This window comes from Eumetopias jubatus, unplaced genomic scaffold (assembly GCF_037043125.1).
Source record: "Eumetopias jubatus isolate StellerSeaLion01/CBP00866 unplaced genomic scaffold, mEumJub1_p1.0 scaffold_10, whole genome shotgun sequence".
Classification (NCBI taxonomy): Eukaryota; Metazoa; Chordata; class Mammalia; order Carnivora; family Otariidae; genus Eumetopias; species Eumetopias jubatus.
The window spans coordinates 27,499,593-27,517,169 of NW_028274816.1; the positions used below are offsets into that span (position 1 = coordinate 27,499,593).

Here is a 17,577-nt window from a genome sequence, read left to right on the forward strand (position 1 = left end):
TGGAAGGGGAAGGCTGAGCCACGGGAAGGTCCCGCACGATCACGAGTTAGAAGCGTGTCTGTCAGCGTGTCGTCAGGTGATGGATCGGCCAGGAGCCCAGGGGCGAGCCTCGCGTCGTGGCTGATGAAACCGTTTGGCGGCCACGGGAAATGTCCTGGGGGAGTAGCGGGGCCTAGTGATGAAATTCAGGACGCCTCCGTCTGTCAGGGTTGCTCTTTGGAAGACCCGCATAATTCAGATCACAGGTAATTCCAGGCTAATCCTGACAAGGATGGTGGCCTGATCTGTTCGCCCACTGAGGCGGCCCTGCCTGGGGTCACAGCGTAAAACATAGTGGATGGTCGCCTTTGCTGGCCGGCTCAGACTTCATGTGACCCGTGACAGTTTTCGTTGGCAAGGTGAGATTTGAAGTATTGGAAATTCTGATGACAGCCTGAGGTTTTGTAGCATTTCCCTTTCATAGGATTCCTGCTCTGGCGAAGTGTCTCCTTGTGTGTAAGTCCTCGATTAAGACTGAGCGTCTGGGAACTGGGATTGGGTAGCTGTGTTCGTGGAGAGAGGAGATGCCAGGAGAGGAGCTAGAGGAGGGGAAGGAAGGGGCTGTAGCCCTCGAGCACATGAGCAGTGCTCCCAGGCTGGCTCTGCCCCGGCTCGGTGCCGAGAGCGGGCGCCTCACTTGCCTCGCCCTGGTCCCCGCCCAGTGGATGAGCCTGACTTCCCCATGGTCACCTCACGCTTGGCCAGGCTTCCTTTAGAGAGGCGAGGACTCTGAGTGAAGATGGTAGAAGGCGTTCCTGCTGCCTCACCACCTCTGGCTTTTGTCAGGCCTGCTACGTGCAGGACAGGCAGGAGCGAGTCCCTTTTGGTTGGATTTAATTTGATGGCAACGGGTACTTGGTTGGTAAGCAGAGTTTGAGTCAGAAGAGGGCCCACCTAAAGGGCCCCGGGCTGGAACTGCTGACTTCCTCGCGGTCCCCTGGTTCGGTCCCTAGTGCTTTGCGGAGCCCCGCATTGCTTACCTGCTGGGATGCTAGAGGAACCCGAGTCGTAGGCCTCTTTTCTGTAAGGTAAGTCTGTCTCACTGGAGTTCTGGGTCACCATCTGGAACCCCTTTTTGGGCCTGGTATCTCCTTGATGCTTGCAGGGCAGCGAGGAGGTCAGGCAAGGGAGGGTCGGGCATCACCCTCAGTCTGTCACCCCTATTGCAGTTCAGCCGTGGTGCAGTGAAAATGGGATGTGGGGTCCCCCGATGGAGGATTCTGTTATTCGGCAGGACGCGCAGGGGCCGGTCAGTGGACTGCTTTTGAGACATTAAATGAAGACACGTGACGTGTACAATCTGGATTTCCCGATATTACAACGCTAATCCTCAGAAGACAGTGCATTTATGTGAGGTGTATGTTTGCTCCTTTAATATTCTGACACATCAGTACTTCATCCAGAAGTCCACGCAGATTTTGTTTCTCCAATGTTTCCATTACCTTTTGTTGGTGCTTTTTCTTAACAGTTTATCATATACTCTGTATCATCTTTCGTTTTGGTAATTGCTTTTCTGCTACATGTTTATTTCTTATTTTAAAACAAAAATATTTTTAATCATTCGATATAAGTGTATTGTGGAGGGCTCTCTGAATTAGCTCATATAAATAAGTCTGCTTTGGGGTGCCTTGGTGGCTCAGTTCGTCAAGCATCTGCCTTTGGCTCAGGTCATGATCCTGGTGTCCTGGGTTCGAGTCCCGCATCGGGCTCCCTGCTCAGTGGGGAGCCTACTTCTCTCACTCTCTCCCTCTGCCCCTCCCACTCATGCTTGCCCTCTCTCTCTCAAATAAATGAGTAAAATCTTTAGTTCATGTATTTTTTTTAAAGATTTTATTTATTTGACAGAGACACAGCGAGAGAGGGAACACAAGCAGGGGGAGTGGGAGAGGGAGAAGCAGGCTTCCCACTGAGCAGGGAGCCTGATGTGGGGCTCAATCCCAGGACCCCAGAATCATGACCTGAGCCGTAGGCAGACGGTTAACGACTGAGCCACCCAGGCGCCCCATAAATGAGTAAAATCTTTAAAAAATTCTGCTTTTTATCACTGGAGAGGAAGTTGCCATAGTATGTGCAGTTTTTTTTTTATCCGTTTCCCATTACCTGATGTTTATAGTTCCTTTTTTGTTGTTATAATGATGCAATACAGATCCTTGTCAGTATATATTTGTTTTCTATTGCTAGTTCTAAAGGATAGATTTCTAGAAGGTTGATAATTTGAGCAAAAAGTGTTCATATTTTCAACTCTGATATGTATTGCCAGATCATCCTCCAAAAGAGCTGCCCCCTCTTACCACCAGTATATGAGAGTGCTTATTTCTTTAGAGTCTTCTCAACATTGTATATTGTTTTATTTTTCATTGTACTTTTTTGTTAAGTAATCTCTATGCCCAACACGAGGCTCGAACTCATGGCCCCGAGATCAAGAGTTGCATGCTCTACCGACTGAGCCAGCCGCCCCAGCATTGGGTATTATTTTCATTATTACTAATCTGAGAGATAGAAAAAGTTATCAGATTCCAGTTTGCATCTTTTTCAGTTAAACGTTATTTTATAGGTCTATTGGCCATTCATATTTCTTCTCTGACTTGTTATTTATTTTTTATTTTTTTAAAGATTTTATTTATTTGAGAGAGAGAGAATGAGAGAGAGAGAGCACATCAGAGGGGATAGGGTCAGAGGGAGAAGCAGACTCCCTGCCGAGCAGGGAGCCCGATGCGGGACTCGATCCTGGGACTCCAGGATCATGACCTGAGCCGAAGGCAGTCGCTTAACCAACTGAGCCACCCAGGCGCCCTCTGATTTGTTTTTTAATATCAGATGTCTACCTTCTTTTCTTACTGAACTTAAGAGTTCTATTTTATTGCTTTGAACCTGTGATAAAGGAAATTTTATGTCAGAAAGCTCTAGACCAAACTTTACAAGGCCTCTCTGGGAAAATAGTAGTGTTACTCTTGTGAACTGGTGATAGGCTTTTGTTATGGCTGGTGGTTCTGTTTGGAAGAGCATGATTTGACCTCGTGTGTGTGCCATGATGTGTTATGTTGCCTCGTGCATAGTGGCCCTGTCCTCCCAGGGGGACTGTTTGGTAGTGAGTGGGAAGTGACTGCTCAAGCCTTTGTCTGCAGGTGAGACTCAGAGTGTGATAAGCCCTGTACATCACTGGCCACGATCACTGCACTGGCCTGGTCTGTCTACAGTTTTTATTTTTTTTAAAGATTTTATTTATTTGTTTGACAAAGACACAGCGAGAGAAGGAACACAGGCAGGGGGAGTGGAAGAGGGAGAAGCAGGCTCCCCGCCGAGCAGGAAGCCTGACGCAGGGCTGGATCCCAGGGCCCTGGGATCATGACCCAAGCTGAAGGCAGACGCTTAATGACTGAGCCACCCAGGCGCCCCTGTCTACAGTTTTTAAAAAACCAGTCTCTGAAATTTCAGTTCTCCAAACGGAGACATTGTTGTCAGGGAAGGGCATATTTACCTGATGATTTCAAAAGAGATGAGAAAAACATTTAAGTGACCCTCCTTGTGCTGCCTTTTAAAAAAGATAACCCTGATTGATTCGGCTTTTTCATCGTCAGAACTGAGAGTCACTGCTTGTTAGGAAGATTGTCATTAACCCAAGCATGATCAAGGTTGTGTCAGGTATGTTGATTGCAAAGAGCAGGAGTCGACTCCAGCCAACTGGGGCAAAAAGGAGTTTGTTGGAAGGCTTTTGGAGCCAGTCGAGTTGGCAGGAGGCTGCCAGCTGGAGGAGGCAGCATGGAGGCCGGGCCAGGGGGAACCCACAGCAGGCAGCCCCTCAGGGGATCAGGCCCCATCTGGCCAGGACACCGCTGCTTATGAGATGATCGGCCTCCAGCCATTCACCTGCTTGCTCCAGACCTGGTATCCCGGGAGGGTCTGATTGGCTGAGCTTCGGCCACATGCCCACTGGCTCTGCCCGGGGCGGGGTCCGCCCCGCGCCAATGTTGTGAGTGGCCTGCATCGGGGGTCAGAGTCCCACCAAAACCATGGGGGGAAAGATGGGTTTTGGGGTACATTCCCTTCCAAAAGGCTTTGTAGCAGCAGTATCTCTGGTGTTTAAGAGTGATTATTTAAGATGTACATGAAAATCCCACTCTATCCTCCCCAAATCCTAGCTGAGGATGTCTGGATGGTGAGAGTGCCAGGACTCCTCACCGCTCTTCGAACTTGTAGTCTAGTGGGCTCGCCCGCCTGGCCCCTGCAGGGGGCCTGGGCTGCTCAGTCTGGGCTGGTTTTCCTTACAGGTTACATAAGGACAGGCTCAGTCTTTCTGGCCCAAACTCAGGACCGGCTGATCTCCCTGAAGCGCATCAACTCAAGACTGAAGTACGTATGAGGCTAGAAGCCTGTCCCGATGCTCCTGTCAGACTGACCTCTGCCAGAGGGCCATGCATGTCATTGTCCCTTTGTGTTCTGCGGCAGTGTCATAGGCATCCCTTCTGAGATCATCTCCCCCAAGAAAGTCGCCGAACTTCACCCTCTCCTCAACGTGCACGACCTGGTGGGGGCCATGCATGTTCCCGAGGATGCCGTAGTGTCCTCTGCTGATGTGGCTCTTGCCCTGGCAAGTGCTGCCTCCCAAAATGGTAAGCAGGTTTCTGGGTAAAGAAGGAAGAGGTTATGGAAGAACGTGTCTCACAGCCGGCAGTGACGCCAGCTCAGCTTCCGTTCTTGAACACTGGCTCTTAGAATTTTGTTTGAATATACTCTCTGTTAATAAGTGTGTTTCCTCAGGGCCACATTTTCCTTATTAAAGTTCTAAGGAACTGCTTTTAGTGCTGACCAGTGCACTTCAAGCTTATGGGAATCCCCCCCCACCCCCAACATGAGAAGCTCCAAGGTCAGAAGACTGAATCCACAGCTGGTCATGTCCTGGGGTTGGAATGAATGAGGGGAAGACTAACCAGTGTCCAACGTGCTCTGTACTTTGGATGAACTGATTTCCGGTGTGGGTGGATGAGGGTTTAAGATGCCTTATTTGAACTTTTTCTCCCCTGCCCGTTTTATGATTCCTGGAATTGAGTTGTGTACTAAAGTCGTCTGCTGTTTTCAGGCTTGGAATAGGCCCATTGACACTCTTAGGATGTGGTTCCTGGGAGTTTTTTTTTTTTTTTTTTTAAATAAAACACTGACTTGGCTTTTTCAGCATTTCTTGGGGGTTAAGAATCTGCTGCAGAGGCCTTAAATCTGGGCCATCCGAGGATGAATGCACCAACTCTTTCTTTACCTTCGAACAGGTGTTCAGATCTATGACCGGACCAGCATTCTTCATGTAATGGTCAAGAAAGGTCAAGTTACTGGTGTGGAGACAGATAAAGGACAGATCGAGTGCCAGTATTTTGTCAACTGTGCTGGTCAGGTAGGTTAGCAAAAGTACTGGGTCACTGATTTTTCTCACTTCACTTTTACCTCTGGGATTTTAGGTTTGGAGATGTAAGGTTAATACTGTGATGAATTAAGCAGACGTCAGGGACCTCCTATTCCTTCTTTGGACTAGAAACCTCAGAATTCCTGTATTCTAAATCAGAGGCCTGTAGCTAGTCCTCACAGAGGAGCACCAGTGATGACCTTTTCCTTCCTTCACCCTGGGTTAAACGGTGCCAGGAAGTCTGCGAAATGGTAGGGCATTGACAGAAATCCTTGGCATTGGGTCTCCTCTGGTGTTTCATTTCATCCTGCAACCTAGCAAATAAAGCATGGGGCTATTTTTTTGTGTAAGGAGTGTGGATTCAGTTAGGAACACTAAGCTGTTCTACTGACCTAGGGGTACTTTTTGCCTTGCAGATGTCACATGTGCCGGGATCTGGGGTTTGTAGTTGAGGCCAGGAGTTTTGTTAACAGGGCATCACTTGCCCCCTCAATGAGTTCCTTTTACTAGTTGCTGAATCTCTTGTTCTTTGGTCTAAGAATAATTGTTATGGTTTAAAAAGGACCGTGTTGCTCCCCATCCACATAACTAAAGCAGTCTGAACCTTGGCTTCCCACGGCTCACGTTGGGGCAAGAGCACACACAGACCGCTTGCAGTTAAACTCTTGCAAGCGGCTGAATATGCTCATTTGTCTTTCTGTTCCTCTTCCCACGCACGGATCAATCTGTCCGTTTGTAGTGGGCATACGAGCTGGGTCTGTCCAACGAGGAGCCGGTTAGTATCCCGTTACATGCCTGCGAACACTTCTACCTTCTGACTCGCCCCTTGGAGACCCCTCTGCGGAGCAACACACCAAGTGAGGACTTACACTTTGTTTTTAATCGTGTTTCCTTGCCACTGTCCTGTCTTCTGAAAAGGAAGATTTTCTGCTCAGGATAGACTGTGCTCCAAAGAGCCTCGTCTCTTCTGGAGCGTGTTACGGGGAGGCCGACCCAGTTCTACCTTTTCTCTAAGAACTCTTTATGAAAGGATGGACAAAACGGGCATTCCACTGAAGCAATTTTTTGGTTTGTTTTGTAAGTTAATTGCAGTCCCACACAGAGGTCCAAATTGAGAATATTTGGAATGTAACCTGGAGTTTTGACTTGAATGGCATACGTTGCAGACAGGTAAGCTACAGTGAGGTTGCTCCACGACCCTGAGTGCCACAGGAAAGGGCTTGACATCACCTGGAAGGTCTCAACCCCTAGAATGGGCTCGCGGTCCCCCTTTCTGCTAGGCTTTCATGTGGCACTGCGGCAGTTCCGTAGTTCGGTTGTGAGCACCAGCGGTCAGAGCTTCTGGGTAACTGATCAGAGAAACAGGGTCCCCTGTAAATGTGAGGGGGCAGATTCCCCACCCCCACGACCTCGAAAGGTCTGCGTTCACTGGATGCTCTTTCGCTAATGAAGCCAATAATGGCTGTCCTTGTTCTGCTTTTTCTGTCCATTTAGAAAGCTGGCCTACCTCTAAACCTTGCTTTTCTCTTCTGTCCCCCACTTCCTTGTTGTTTCTCTTCCTTAGCTATTGTGGATGCCGATGGAAGAATTTATATCCGGAACTGGCAGGGTGGCATCTTGTCTGGGGGCTTTGAGAAGAACCCGAAGCCAATCTTCACGGAGGGCAAGAACCAGCTGGAGATTCAGAATCTGCAGGAAGACTGGGATCACTTTGGTGTGCAAACTAGAGGATGACTATAACGCCCTGTGTTTGTCTAAGATGGTAGCTTTTTGAAGCATTTTCAAGAAGAGTTCCTTCTTTGATCTTTTTAACAGCCCCATGAGGCGCTTACAGAGGGCAGCCTGCAGAGTTTGCCTAAGGCTGCAGTTACTGGGCAGCAGATTCTGGGGACGAAGATCTCGGTTAAGGGACTTCTGGCTTATTATCTAAAACCACTGCTGAAATTCTAGGCTAGGAGGAAGCCGTTTTGTAGGACAGCATGTAAGATTGAAGAAATTTTTAGAAAGTAGAATCGTTTTGTTAATACGGTCTTTTAGTTGGTTTTTGTTTTTATTGAAAAACTGACCTATGCTACTGTATTAGTTTCAGATGTACATCATAGTGATTCGGTATTTATATGCTACTTGACTGTGTAATTTATTTTTATTTCCTGGATAGTTAATGCAGTCCCAGGGTCCAGATTCCAAAGATACAAAGGGGTCTATAATGAAGAGTTCCCCCTCCCACCCTTAATGGGCATTTTTTAAAAATAAACTTTTTATTGTGGGAGATTTCAGACACTTAAAAGTAGAGAGAATAGTATACAGAACCCTCTGTGTACCCACGAGCCAGCTTCAGTCTGGTTTCATCTGTTGCCAGTATCCCCCTGGAATAATTTCCAGATGACGGGCTGACTTTCAAACAGGCTGGGGACCTGTCTTTTGCAGCTGTTCCAACTTGGGAAATCCTTACTTTGATTGCATGTCTCCTCGGGTGCTGCGGAAGAGCTTTTCCCCAAGTACCGATCCCGTGGAAATCTTATCTCCTCCCGTGTGTTGTGTGCCCTTCCACAGCTCCTGGCCTTTCTAAAGAGTGTTTTTTTTCTATGTCTTTATGCCAAGCACTTTGTAGGTTTGTCCCTTAATTCTGCCACGGTTTCTGCTTTCTGATCAGGGCCCATTTGGCTCATCTGAGAAAGCCTCTTCCAGGAGATTTTCTGAGAGGAGAGGGAGTCGGGAAACATAAGGAGCAGAAGAGTTTGAATTCCCTAAAGCTGAAGCCTGTGTTTGGCTTTGTGTTTATGGCTCAGAGCCCCTGCTGAGTTCCCTCCTGCGTCGCATGCCAGACCTGGAGACTCTGGAGATCCTGAAGTTGGTGAACTGCCCCGAAACCTTCACCCCAGACATGAGGTGCATCATGGGCGAGTCTCCTTCAGTTCAGGGCTACTTTGTGCTGGCGGGAATGAACTCTGCTGGCCTTTCATTTGGTGGAGGGGCTGGAAGGTAAGTCTTCCTTGCTCAGACCCTGCTTGCTGGGTGCTTCCTTCCTAAAGTTCCCTATTGCTGATGTGGCGTGTAATGGATGTATGTAATCTGGTATGTTAATAATGAGGTACACATAACTTGAGAGTTGTTCCCTTCAAAGTAATCACTGTGGGATACAATGATTCCAGAAGTGTCATTGTGCACAATGTTTTGGGAACTCTTCTTTTGGAATTAGTCTCGGAGCCCACGAGATGTACTTTTTGGCTTTTGCAGTGGTTACAAATGTTGATCCTTTGAGTACATTTGAGTTTGGAAACAGTAAGTACTGTGAGTGAGACCTATGATCATGCTGAGTAATACAAGTCTTTTAAAAAAATTACACACTAATTAAAATCAGCCAGTCAGAAAGGACAAGTACTGTGTGGTTGCACTTCTCTGAGCTACTCTGGAGTGCCGGGGTGGCTGCTAGGGCCGGGGCAGTGGAGTGGAGAAGGACTGCTGGCTTCACAGAGTTTCAGTTGGGGAAGATGGAGAGTTCTGGAGAGATGATGGTGGTGACAGTCACACAGCAGTGTTGAAGTACTTAATGCCCCCTGAACCTCACACATGAAAATGATTAAGATGGTCAATTTTATGTTCTCTTTTGTTCTATGTTCTGTTATGTTCTGTGTATTTTACCACAATTAAATTTTTTAATTTTTTATTCATGAGGCCATTTTTCTTGAGTGACTTGTAGCATGGCTCTGAAAACAGTTATGGAAGAGGAGTTACCAAAAGTGGAGCTGAGATGTGGTCAGATAGTTGTATAACCTCCGAGAGTTTTCCAGAAAAAAACCACTGGCTGGATAAATTAGAGTACATTTGTATATTTTAGTGTTTCTTCATAGATGTGGCTTGTTTTATAGCACTTTCTAGGGAATCTTATTAGAGCTAAAATCCTCAGCGGTTTTGAGAGTAATAGATGGGTCCATGTTTGTTCAGAAAAGTTAAGGAAATGGCCCAGAATTTCTCAGCCAGTCTGTGTCAAGATGGGATGTTTCTGTTGGTTCTCGATTCCTCGTACAGTTAGGAGAGTGTCCCATCCGAGGTCTAGCAACTTCCCCCACATCTAAACAGGTACCTCGCTGAATGGATGGTGCACGGTTACCCATCGGAAAACATCTGGGAGCTGGACCTGAAGCGTTTTGGAGCCCTCCAGAGCAGCCGCACCTTTCTGCGCCACCGGGTCATGGAAGTCATGCGTGAGTGGAGCTCATTCCCAATTGCCCCGAGTCGAGCTTCTGATGTTTGGTTGAAGCATTAGGCCCCATGTGGTATTTATGGAACCTTCTCTTTAGTATATTGTCTTTTATTTACCACTGGGACTAGGAAGAATAGGCCTTCCGGGTGGTAGTTGCTGTCCACCTCCCCTCGGCAGCTCCTTTTGGATGCCTAGTGTTGTCCGCTTTCCACTGTGCCTGAAGAAGTCCCCGTACCAGGTGAATGCTCTCACTCCCTACTTGATCTTTGAGATCATGATTTGCTTTCCAGGGCAGAGAATTTGCCACGTTATTCTCAGAGCTTCAAGCTTCTCTGAGTGATTTTTGTCATTAACTGTTACGTGCTAACAAGATAGGAAACCACTTCTCGTGTAAATACAAAACATACGTTTTTGTTCTCCTTGTTCTTTCCTCCAGCTTTGAAGCCTTCTTCGTTTTAACTTGGTACTCTACCTTGTGTCTGATTTACTTTCTAGTAAACCCTTAGGGTCAGCTTTTGTATCAGGAATTGAACCAAATCAGACTGTCATTTCACTGCCCTATACTGAGGAATAATTATTCTGAGACTTTGCCAAAATATTCCTAAATATTTGGGGCATATTTATGCTCACAGCCAAGTTTCTACATTGGCTGTGAGCACCATTCTTGATTAACAGTGAACTGTTGGTTTAGTAGCAGGGGGTTCCATTCATGATGGGGCTTTTGGATAACGGATAACCTTCAGCACCTGCGTGCTCACTTCTGGCCTGGGGCAGAGAACCGTCTGTGGGAGACAGAGGGCCTGGCAGCAGGGTGGGTGGCCACTAAGGTTCTTTAATTTTAACAATTATTTTGGTTAAAATGTTGAACTCCTATAAGTCCTGACTTCTCCAGCCATAGTTACTTTAGAACCTGTGCAAATCATAATGGAGCTTAAGTTTCTCTTTGATGACATGACACTTACGGTGGCTGCCTCCGATTCTCACATAACAGGAATCGCAGGCACGACAGAAAGTGGGGAAAGGGTAAGTAGGACCTTAAGTGTGAGAGGAGACTGAAAAATCGTCACAAGATAAGGCAAGCAGTGCGGCTCCCTTCTCTTGACTCTCTCAGCCTCCCCCCCGCCCCCGCCGTCCCTCTTGTGTGGAATGCCGTGAAGTCAGGTTTTCTCTGTGCAAGGGACTCGAGCTCACACTTTGGCTGTTTTTACATCTTGCTGTAGCAGATTAGACCCTAGGAAAAGTAAATTCTGACCCTAGCTTTGTTATGTGAATATGTTACTGGGCCAAGACTATGCAACCTGTCCGATTTCAGAGCCACCAAATCAGGGTATGCTGTGTGCCCTTTCACTTGGGAAACAGGTTAGATGTCAGAGAGAGAGGTCTGTAACAGTTCTGAGGTCTCAGCGACTCGGGCCCTGGTAAGGAAGCACTCGCTATGTTTTCACATGTTGTCACTCCCCATGTGCTCTGGCCATGCAGCCTTGCTCTCTGCTGTGGAAGTCTGCCGTTGTTTCTGCCTACTGATTTGAAACGATGATTGTGAACAGAGACCTGGAGCTGCTCTGTGACTCACAGCTGTGTAACTGTGGAGGGATGATAGCAGCTCTTGCAGCCTTAGTCTTTCTTTTGGAGCCGGCTTGTTACACCGGGTACCATTTCCATATTAGGCCCTGTTAGCCTGGAGAGTGTGCTCTTGTGAATAGGAGCAAGTCCCGAATCTCGTGGATGCTGTGTTCTCTGCCCTGTGGTTTGAGCTAGCAGAGACTGTCCCTATCTGTTCCAGCTCTGCTGTACGATCTGAAGGTTCCCCGTTGGGACTTCCAGACCGGGAGGCAGTTACGCACCTCTCCTCTCTATGACCGGTTGGATGCACAAGGAGCCAGGTGGATGGAGAAACATGGATTTGAGAGGCCGAAGTACTTTGTGCCACCGGACAAGGGTAAAAAGGCCCATTCTCATTTTTGTTCCTTTTTGCCTTAAGAACCAAACCCATTTAAAATGTATTATAGCTAGAATGTGTTCCTAGAAGAATAAATAAGAAAAACCTGTCACACTCTACTAAGCTATACATGGAGGGCCCGCAATATAAATCTCCTTTTCTCTTTTCCTTTTGTTGTTTTCTGGTCCACAGACCTCCTGGCATTGGAGCAGAGCAAGACGTTCTATAAGCCAGACTGGTTTGACATTGTGGAGTCTGAAGTCAAGTGCTGCAAGGAAGCTGTGTGTGTCATTGACATGTCTTCTTTCACAAAGTTTGAAATAACAGTAAGTGCTTGGGAACCAAAAGAAGAGATTAGGAACCTTTGCATATTCATTGAATGCCCCCCGTTTTTCATCTGTTACTTTAAAACTGCTTCCGTAAGGACTCTGGTACATTTTAGTGTTTTATCTGTATTATAGCATTTTTCTACATTTTCAGCTGTTTCTGGGTTGTAATCTGCTTGCAGAGGCCCACTTACCATTCAACTCAAGAGCTAGCTTTCTCTAGAGCTTCTTGTGGTGGAGTAAATCTGCAGACATTGTTGCCCGGGGACTGACGAAGGGAGTCTCCTCAGTCACGCCGTCTGTCAGACCGTGTCGCCGGCCATGTGCTCTGGAGCTCACGCTGTCTACTTTGTTCCCTAACCCTGCAGTCCGCCGGGGACCAGGCACTGGAAGTCCTACAGTACCTCTTCTCCAACGACCTGGATGTGCCTGTGGGCCACATTGTGCACACCGGCATGCTCAACCAGGCCGGGGGCTATGAGAACGACTGCAGCATCGCGCGCCTGGGCAAGCGCAGGTGAGGCCCGTGGCCGCCCCCCCACGCCGTGCGGCAGAGCCGATTACCCTGGGACAAGGAGGTTTCAGTCACTCACGGCCTGTCCATTGGCAGTGCAGTACAGACGGAAATCACAAGGGAAGGAAAAGAGAAAAAACCACCCCAGATTATATAAAACTCCATGTGGACACAGCAGTCACCCTAGGGGGCGGAGATGTTCGCTTACAGTAGTAGGTCTGTATGCTCTCTTGGCACCGACAGGAAGCCCAAGTCTTCTGTTTTGTCCTTACGCGGTAGATCCTGGAATTAGGCGCTGCTGGCCCTCTCTGAAAGCTAGGAGTCCACTTGCTGGTCTTCTGCTCATTGATTGCTTTGAAATGAGTTAACCTGCCTGCTTCCTGACCCTGTCTCTGCTGCCTGGCTTTGATTACTCTCCATCTCCCTTTCAGTTTCTTCATGATTTCCCCCACCGACCAGCAGGTCCACTGTTGGGCCTGGCTTAAGAAACACATGCCGGAAGACAGCAACCTGCTTCTGGAGGATGTCACCTGGAAATACACTGGTCAGTGGGCCTCTGGGGTCAGCTGCACAGGAAAAGGCCAGCCTGTCCAGATTTGTCTTCTCCATTTGCCTTCTATTTGACATTCAGAAATGGGGGTCAGAGTGAGAGGTGTGCAAGAGGTTTTCTGGTTGCACAACATTGATCTCTAATACCCACGTTTTTGTCAGTGAGGTGTGGAGTGAGTTGTGCTTTAGTTTTGGTTGCACTGCTATATCCCCTGTAGCCAGCATGGAGGAGTGCAAATATTGGTTGAATGAATGGGAAAGTTTTTTTTTTTTTTTTAAAGATTTTATGTATCTATCTGACGAGGCACCTGGGTGGCACAGTTGGTTGGGCATCCAACTCTTGATCTCGTCTTAGGTCATGATCTCAGGGTTGGAAGATCAAGCCCTGTGTCAGGCTCATCGTGGAGTCTGCTTGAGATTCTTTCTCTCCCTCCCTCTGCCCCTCCTCCCTCTGGCGTGCGTGCACTCCCTCTCTCTAAAATAGATAAATCTTCCTTTAAAAAAGATTGATCAGGGCGCCTGGGTGGCTCAGTCGTTAAGCGTCTGCCTTCGGCTCAGGTCATGATCCCGGGGTCCTGGGATCGAGCCCCGCATCGGGCTCCCTGCTCAGCAGGAAGCCTGCTTCTCCCTCTCCCACTCCTCCTGCTTGTGTTCTCTCTCTTGCTGTTTCTGTCAAATAAATAATATCTTAAAAAAAAAAAAAAAAGGATGTATCAGCGGACTCCATGCTGAGCACTGAGCCCAACACGGGCCCTGATCTCACGACCCTGAGATTGTGACCTGAGATGAAATCAAAAGTCAGATGGCCAACCAACTGCACCACTCAGGTGCCCAGAAAAGTATTTTTTAATTTATTGCTTAAGTATTATTTTCTTCAAAATTTCCCCTTAGCTTTTTTTAACTGAGTGAATGATTTTTGGGAATGACTTAATTTCCTGATCGTCTCCTCCTCAGCAGTCCTCTGGGGGAGCAGCCCCCCCCCCGCCCAAGTCCACATTCTCGGTTTAAGGCCTGCCCCTCCCACTTCACTGACACCTGCACTTGTCCCCAAAAGGCCCTCACTGCCAATTCATCACGGCACCAACCACGTTTTCCTTTTTGCCACCAGACTGGCAGACTGTGGAAGCAAAGCTGTCTAGCGCACGAGGGCAGCTAACGTGCAGTTACCACAAGCGGCCGTCACGTGATGGACTCCAGGGTGGTTGGGTGGCTCTCCTCAGGGCTCTCCTCCCGGTGCAGATTTGGGAGTGGGCTCTTCCCGTCCTCTGGCAGCACTGGGAAGCGGGAGGCAGTGGGAACTGTGCGGGGAGTTCGTGGCCAGGCCTGGAAGCGGGCTCCTCTCATGGGCCAGGACGTGGTCGCACGACCCCAGTGTCGCAGCCGAGGAGGCTGTGGGGTGCTGTCTGCCGGTGTACCTGGCAGGAGGCAGCCCTCTTACCAGGCACGCTCTCGCCAGCAGGCGGGAGCTGCACTTAGCAGGCCTGTCGAGGGGTGTGTTTGCCAGAATGGAAGTGCTCTCTGTCCATCTTTGGGTTGCCTGAGCAAAGGGTTTCTGTCATGGTCTCAACACCTGCCTGGCAGTAAGGGAGCAAGTCCAAAACAGACTTTGCTCTTGGGCTCAGCTGTCACCTTGACTGGCATCTCTTGTTCTTTTCTGTTTAGCCCTCAATCTGATCGGTCCCCGAGCTGTGGATGTGCTGTCTGAGCTGTCCTATGCCCCTATGACTCCAGACCACTTCCCAAGTCTGTTTTGCAAGGTGGGTGCTAATAAAGTTTTAGTTTTTTAAATGAGTAGGGATTATTTCTTTATAGGGATGGCAATTACATGTTCTTACTACAGCATCAGTGCCCACAAAGGGTGTTGTGGTTTTCATTAAGCAAACAAAAATGAGTAAATTTATTTTTCACCCTTCCAGGTCTCCCTATTCAGTAAGCATTAGGATATCTTTGAAGTGGATTTAACTTCTATGAGTGTCAGCCCTATATATTTATTGCTTTGTGTAGCAGTGGATTAAATTTTGTAAATTAAAGGATTATGACATGGATGCCAAAACATTCTAGTTAAGGTCAGGTCCCCTCTCCATGCAGTGCTTCTCCCTTTCCCGTCACAGGGTAACTTCTGTGTACTGGCATCTCTAGGTGAGCAGCAGTTTAGGTGAATCCCTGAAGAGCTTATGTAAGTTTCTTATATTTGGCAACTTGTAACTGAGTAAAAGAAACAGCAGCTGAATACTGCTAAGAGAGGTCCAAACAGACCAGTGGTTTGGTAACCTGTATCAAACAGCTGGGGGACAGTTCCTGATGGAGACTCTCGGAAGTTCAAACCCAAGCTGGGATCTACCTACTGACTGTACAGTTTTCCTTTTTCTCCATGGCGGAGTGAAAGCAAAAGAAAACTGACCGTTAGCCATCAGCAGACCCTCGCCTGCATGGTTTGCTTCCTGTACGAGAAATCTACGTGCGTGAGCCTACAGAGTAGTGTGTCGTGTTGGGCTCCCTGTGGGGGTATGGTTGCTACAGTGCCATCTGGGACCTGCCAGTAAGAATAGTGATTGTGTCAGAGGCCTGTTCGGTAATTGAGCCGCTGTAAACACGTGTTGAGCATTAGAAGCCCACCCTCTGACCCCAGAGTAGCAGGTGCACTGTGTTCTGTGGCCATCAGGTGTCCTCTTTTGTCGGACGGGTGCCCAGGACTTGCCAAATTCCCCGGAGAAGACATTTACCTGGTCTTCGTTGCTCCTCATGCCCCTGACTACATTTAACAAATCTTTAGCAGGATTTTGTGAAAAATGTTTCATGCTTATAAAGACTTTGCCTCCACTTCCCACCAACAGCTTGGCTGGCCCTCCTGAAATAGTGGTATTCATCAGAAGAGAGATTATAGAGAGAGTACTCCATCCCTGGTGACCCCAGTACTTGGAAACAGACCACTTTGAGGATGCATTTCTTTCATTCACATATATCTCCTTCAGGGTCAGAGGGTGCAGAGCTAATGAGAGGAGTTTACCTCAGGTGGTCATCACTTTAACAGATGTGGAGTGCTCACTTCCTCTGAAGAGTCTCCATACTCAACTTCTCCCTTTGCTTCCACAGGAGATGAGTGTGGGCTACGCAAATGGCATCCGGGTGATGAGCATGACTCACACAGGAGAGCCGGGATTCATGCTTTATATCCCCATAGAGGTGAGCCTCCTGGAGGAAGGTGGCTGGCTTTCCCAAGCCTGCTGGGCACTGGCAGGGTTGGAGAGCCGGATCTGACCAGGCCTTGGGAATTGAGATAGGCTCCAATAGAGGGACTTCAACATTTTGAACTAAGTTATTTCCTTTTTGAATAGGAAATGCATTTACATGGTTTAAAAATCAGAATCTATAGGAAGGATTTAGTGCCACCTGACCAGTTCCCACCAACCACCACTAATGATACAACTGTTAGTTTTTGTAGGTCATGTCGGAGATTTCTGTGCATATGCAAGCAAGTTCAAACACACTCTTAACCCTTTTTTAGAAACACAGCTGGAAGCATACTGATGTTCTCCGTGATCTCTTAATAATTTATTGTAGAGATCCTTCCCAGTCAGTACCTAAAGAGAAGAGCTTCCTCCTCATTTTTTAACAGTGGTTAGTATTCCTTCACATCGTCGAATCATAATTTACGTGATCAGCCTGGTACTAATAGACATTTGTGGTTGTAGCTCTTCGTAGTCCTTTGCTGTTACAAGAAGTTGTGTGTATGAGTGTCTCCCTGTGGCACGTGCGTGCGTGTACCAGCGCCGCTTTCTCCCTTCAGCCGATAGGTACAGCACTGTCAGTGCGCTCTGCTGTGTGTGAGATGAAGCGATGTTTTAGAACCCATTTCCAAGTAAAAGCTCATCAGTAGGACCTACACACTCCTGCCTGCCTGTGCCCCATCCCCGTTCTTCTGACCTTATCCTGCCTCCTCTGCCTCTTCCGCTCGCCAGTCCTTGAACACGCTGCTGCTCCAGCCTCGGGGGCTTTGCACTCGCTCTTCCCTTCCCTGGCCTGGCCTTCCCCCAGAGAGAGGCTCTCACAGCCGCACCTGCTTCAGGGCTTGTTCACATGGCATCTTCTGGATGAGGCCTTACGGGCGCAGCCACAACCCCCACCCCCAGCTCTCCTGCTCCGCTTTCCCTTTGTTGTTTTGCTCCACAGGCTTATCACTGTCTGATAAAATGTATTTTATTTCATTCATCAGATTACCCTTATTTAAATGTAAGTTCTCTGAAGGCAGGAATATTTAACTTTTATATCCCCAGCACCTACCGAAGTATTTGGCACATAGTAAATGCTTAATAAATGTTGCATGGATGAATGTTCTAGTCATACCCTTTGTGCATTTTTGTATTGCATGATTGGTCTTTTTACCAATTTCTAGGCATCGTCTGAATCAGTCCTTGCTGTTGAGGTGTATCCCAGTTTGTCATTTATCTTTTTTTGGAGGATTTTGTTTTAGAGTGTGTGCACAGGCGGGGACGGGCAGAGGGGGAGAGAGTCTCAGGCCGACTCAGCACTGAGCATAGAGACCGATGTGGGACTTGATCTCAAAACCCTGAGATCGTGACCTGAGCTGAAACCAAGAATTGGAGGCTTTAACCA

At 48.0% G+C, this 17,577-nt stretch overlaps 1 protein-coding gene across 5 annotated transcripts in view; it reads left to right on the forward strand.

Annotated features, from left to right (window-relative positions):
- PDPR (pyruvate dehydrogenase phosphatase regulatory subunit) overlaps nucleotides 1–17,577 on the forward strand; it is a 33,515-nt gene that overhangs the window by 9,499 nt on the left and 6,439 nt on the right. For 3 of the 5 annotated variants that reach the window (XM_088027484.1, XM_088027486.1, XM_088027485.1), the window contains 13 exons: nucleotides 4,308–4,389; nucleotides 4,486–4,649; nucleotides 5,301–5,422; nucleotides 6,171–6,288; nucleotides 6,996–7,145; nucleotides 8,221–8,413; nucleotides 9,512–9,636; nucleotides 11,419–11,574; nucleotides 11,767–11,900; nucleotides 12,269–12,417; nucleotides 12,846–12,958; nucleotides 14,626–14,720; nucleotides 16,057–16,146. In XM_088027484.1, the coding sequence (XP_087883610.1) occupies nucleotides 4,308–4,389; nucleotides 4,486–4,649; nucleotides 5,301–5,422; nucleotides 6,171–6,288; nucleotides 6,996–7,145; nucleotides 8,221–8,413; nucleotides 9,512–9,636; nucleotides 11,419–11,574; nucleotides 11,767–11,900; nucleotides 12,269–12,417; nucleotides 12,846–12,958; nucleotides 14,626–14,720; nucleotides 16,057–16,146 (1,691 nt within the window). Of the gene's footprint in view, nucleotides 1–4,307; nucleotides 4,390–4,485; nucleotides 4,650–5,300; nucleotides 5,423–6,170; nucleotides 6,289–6,995; nucleotides 7,146–8,220; nucleotides 8,414–9,511; nucleotides 9,637–11,418; nucleotides 11,575–11,766; nucleotides 11,901–12,268; nucleotides 12,418–12,845; nucleotides 12,959–14,625; nucleotides 14,721–16,056; nucleotides 16,147–17,577 lie in introns of those variants that run through there. The other 2 variants (XM_028092966.2, XM_028092997.2) reach the window with 2 other exon arrangements.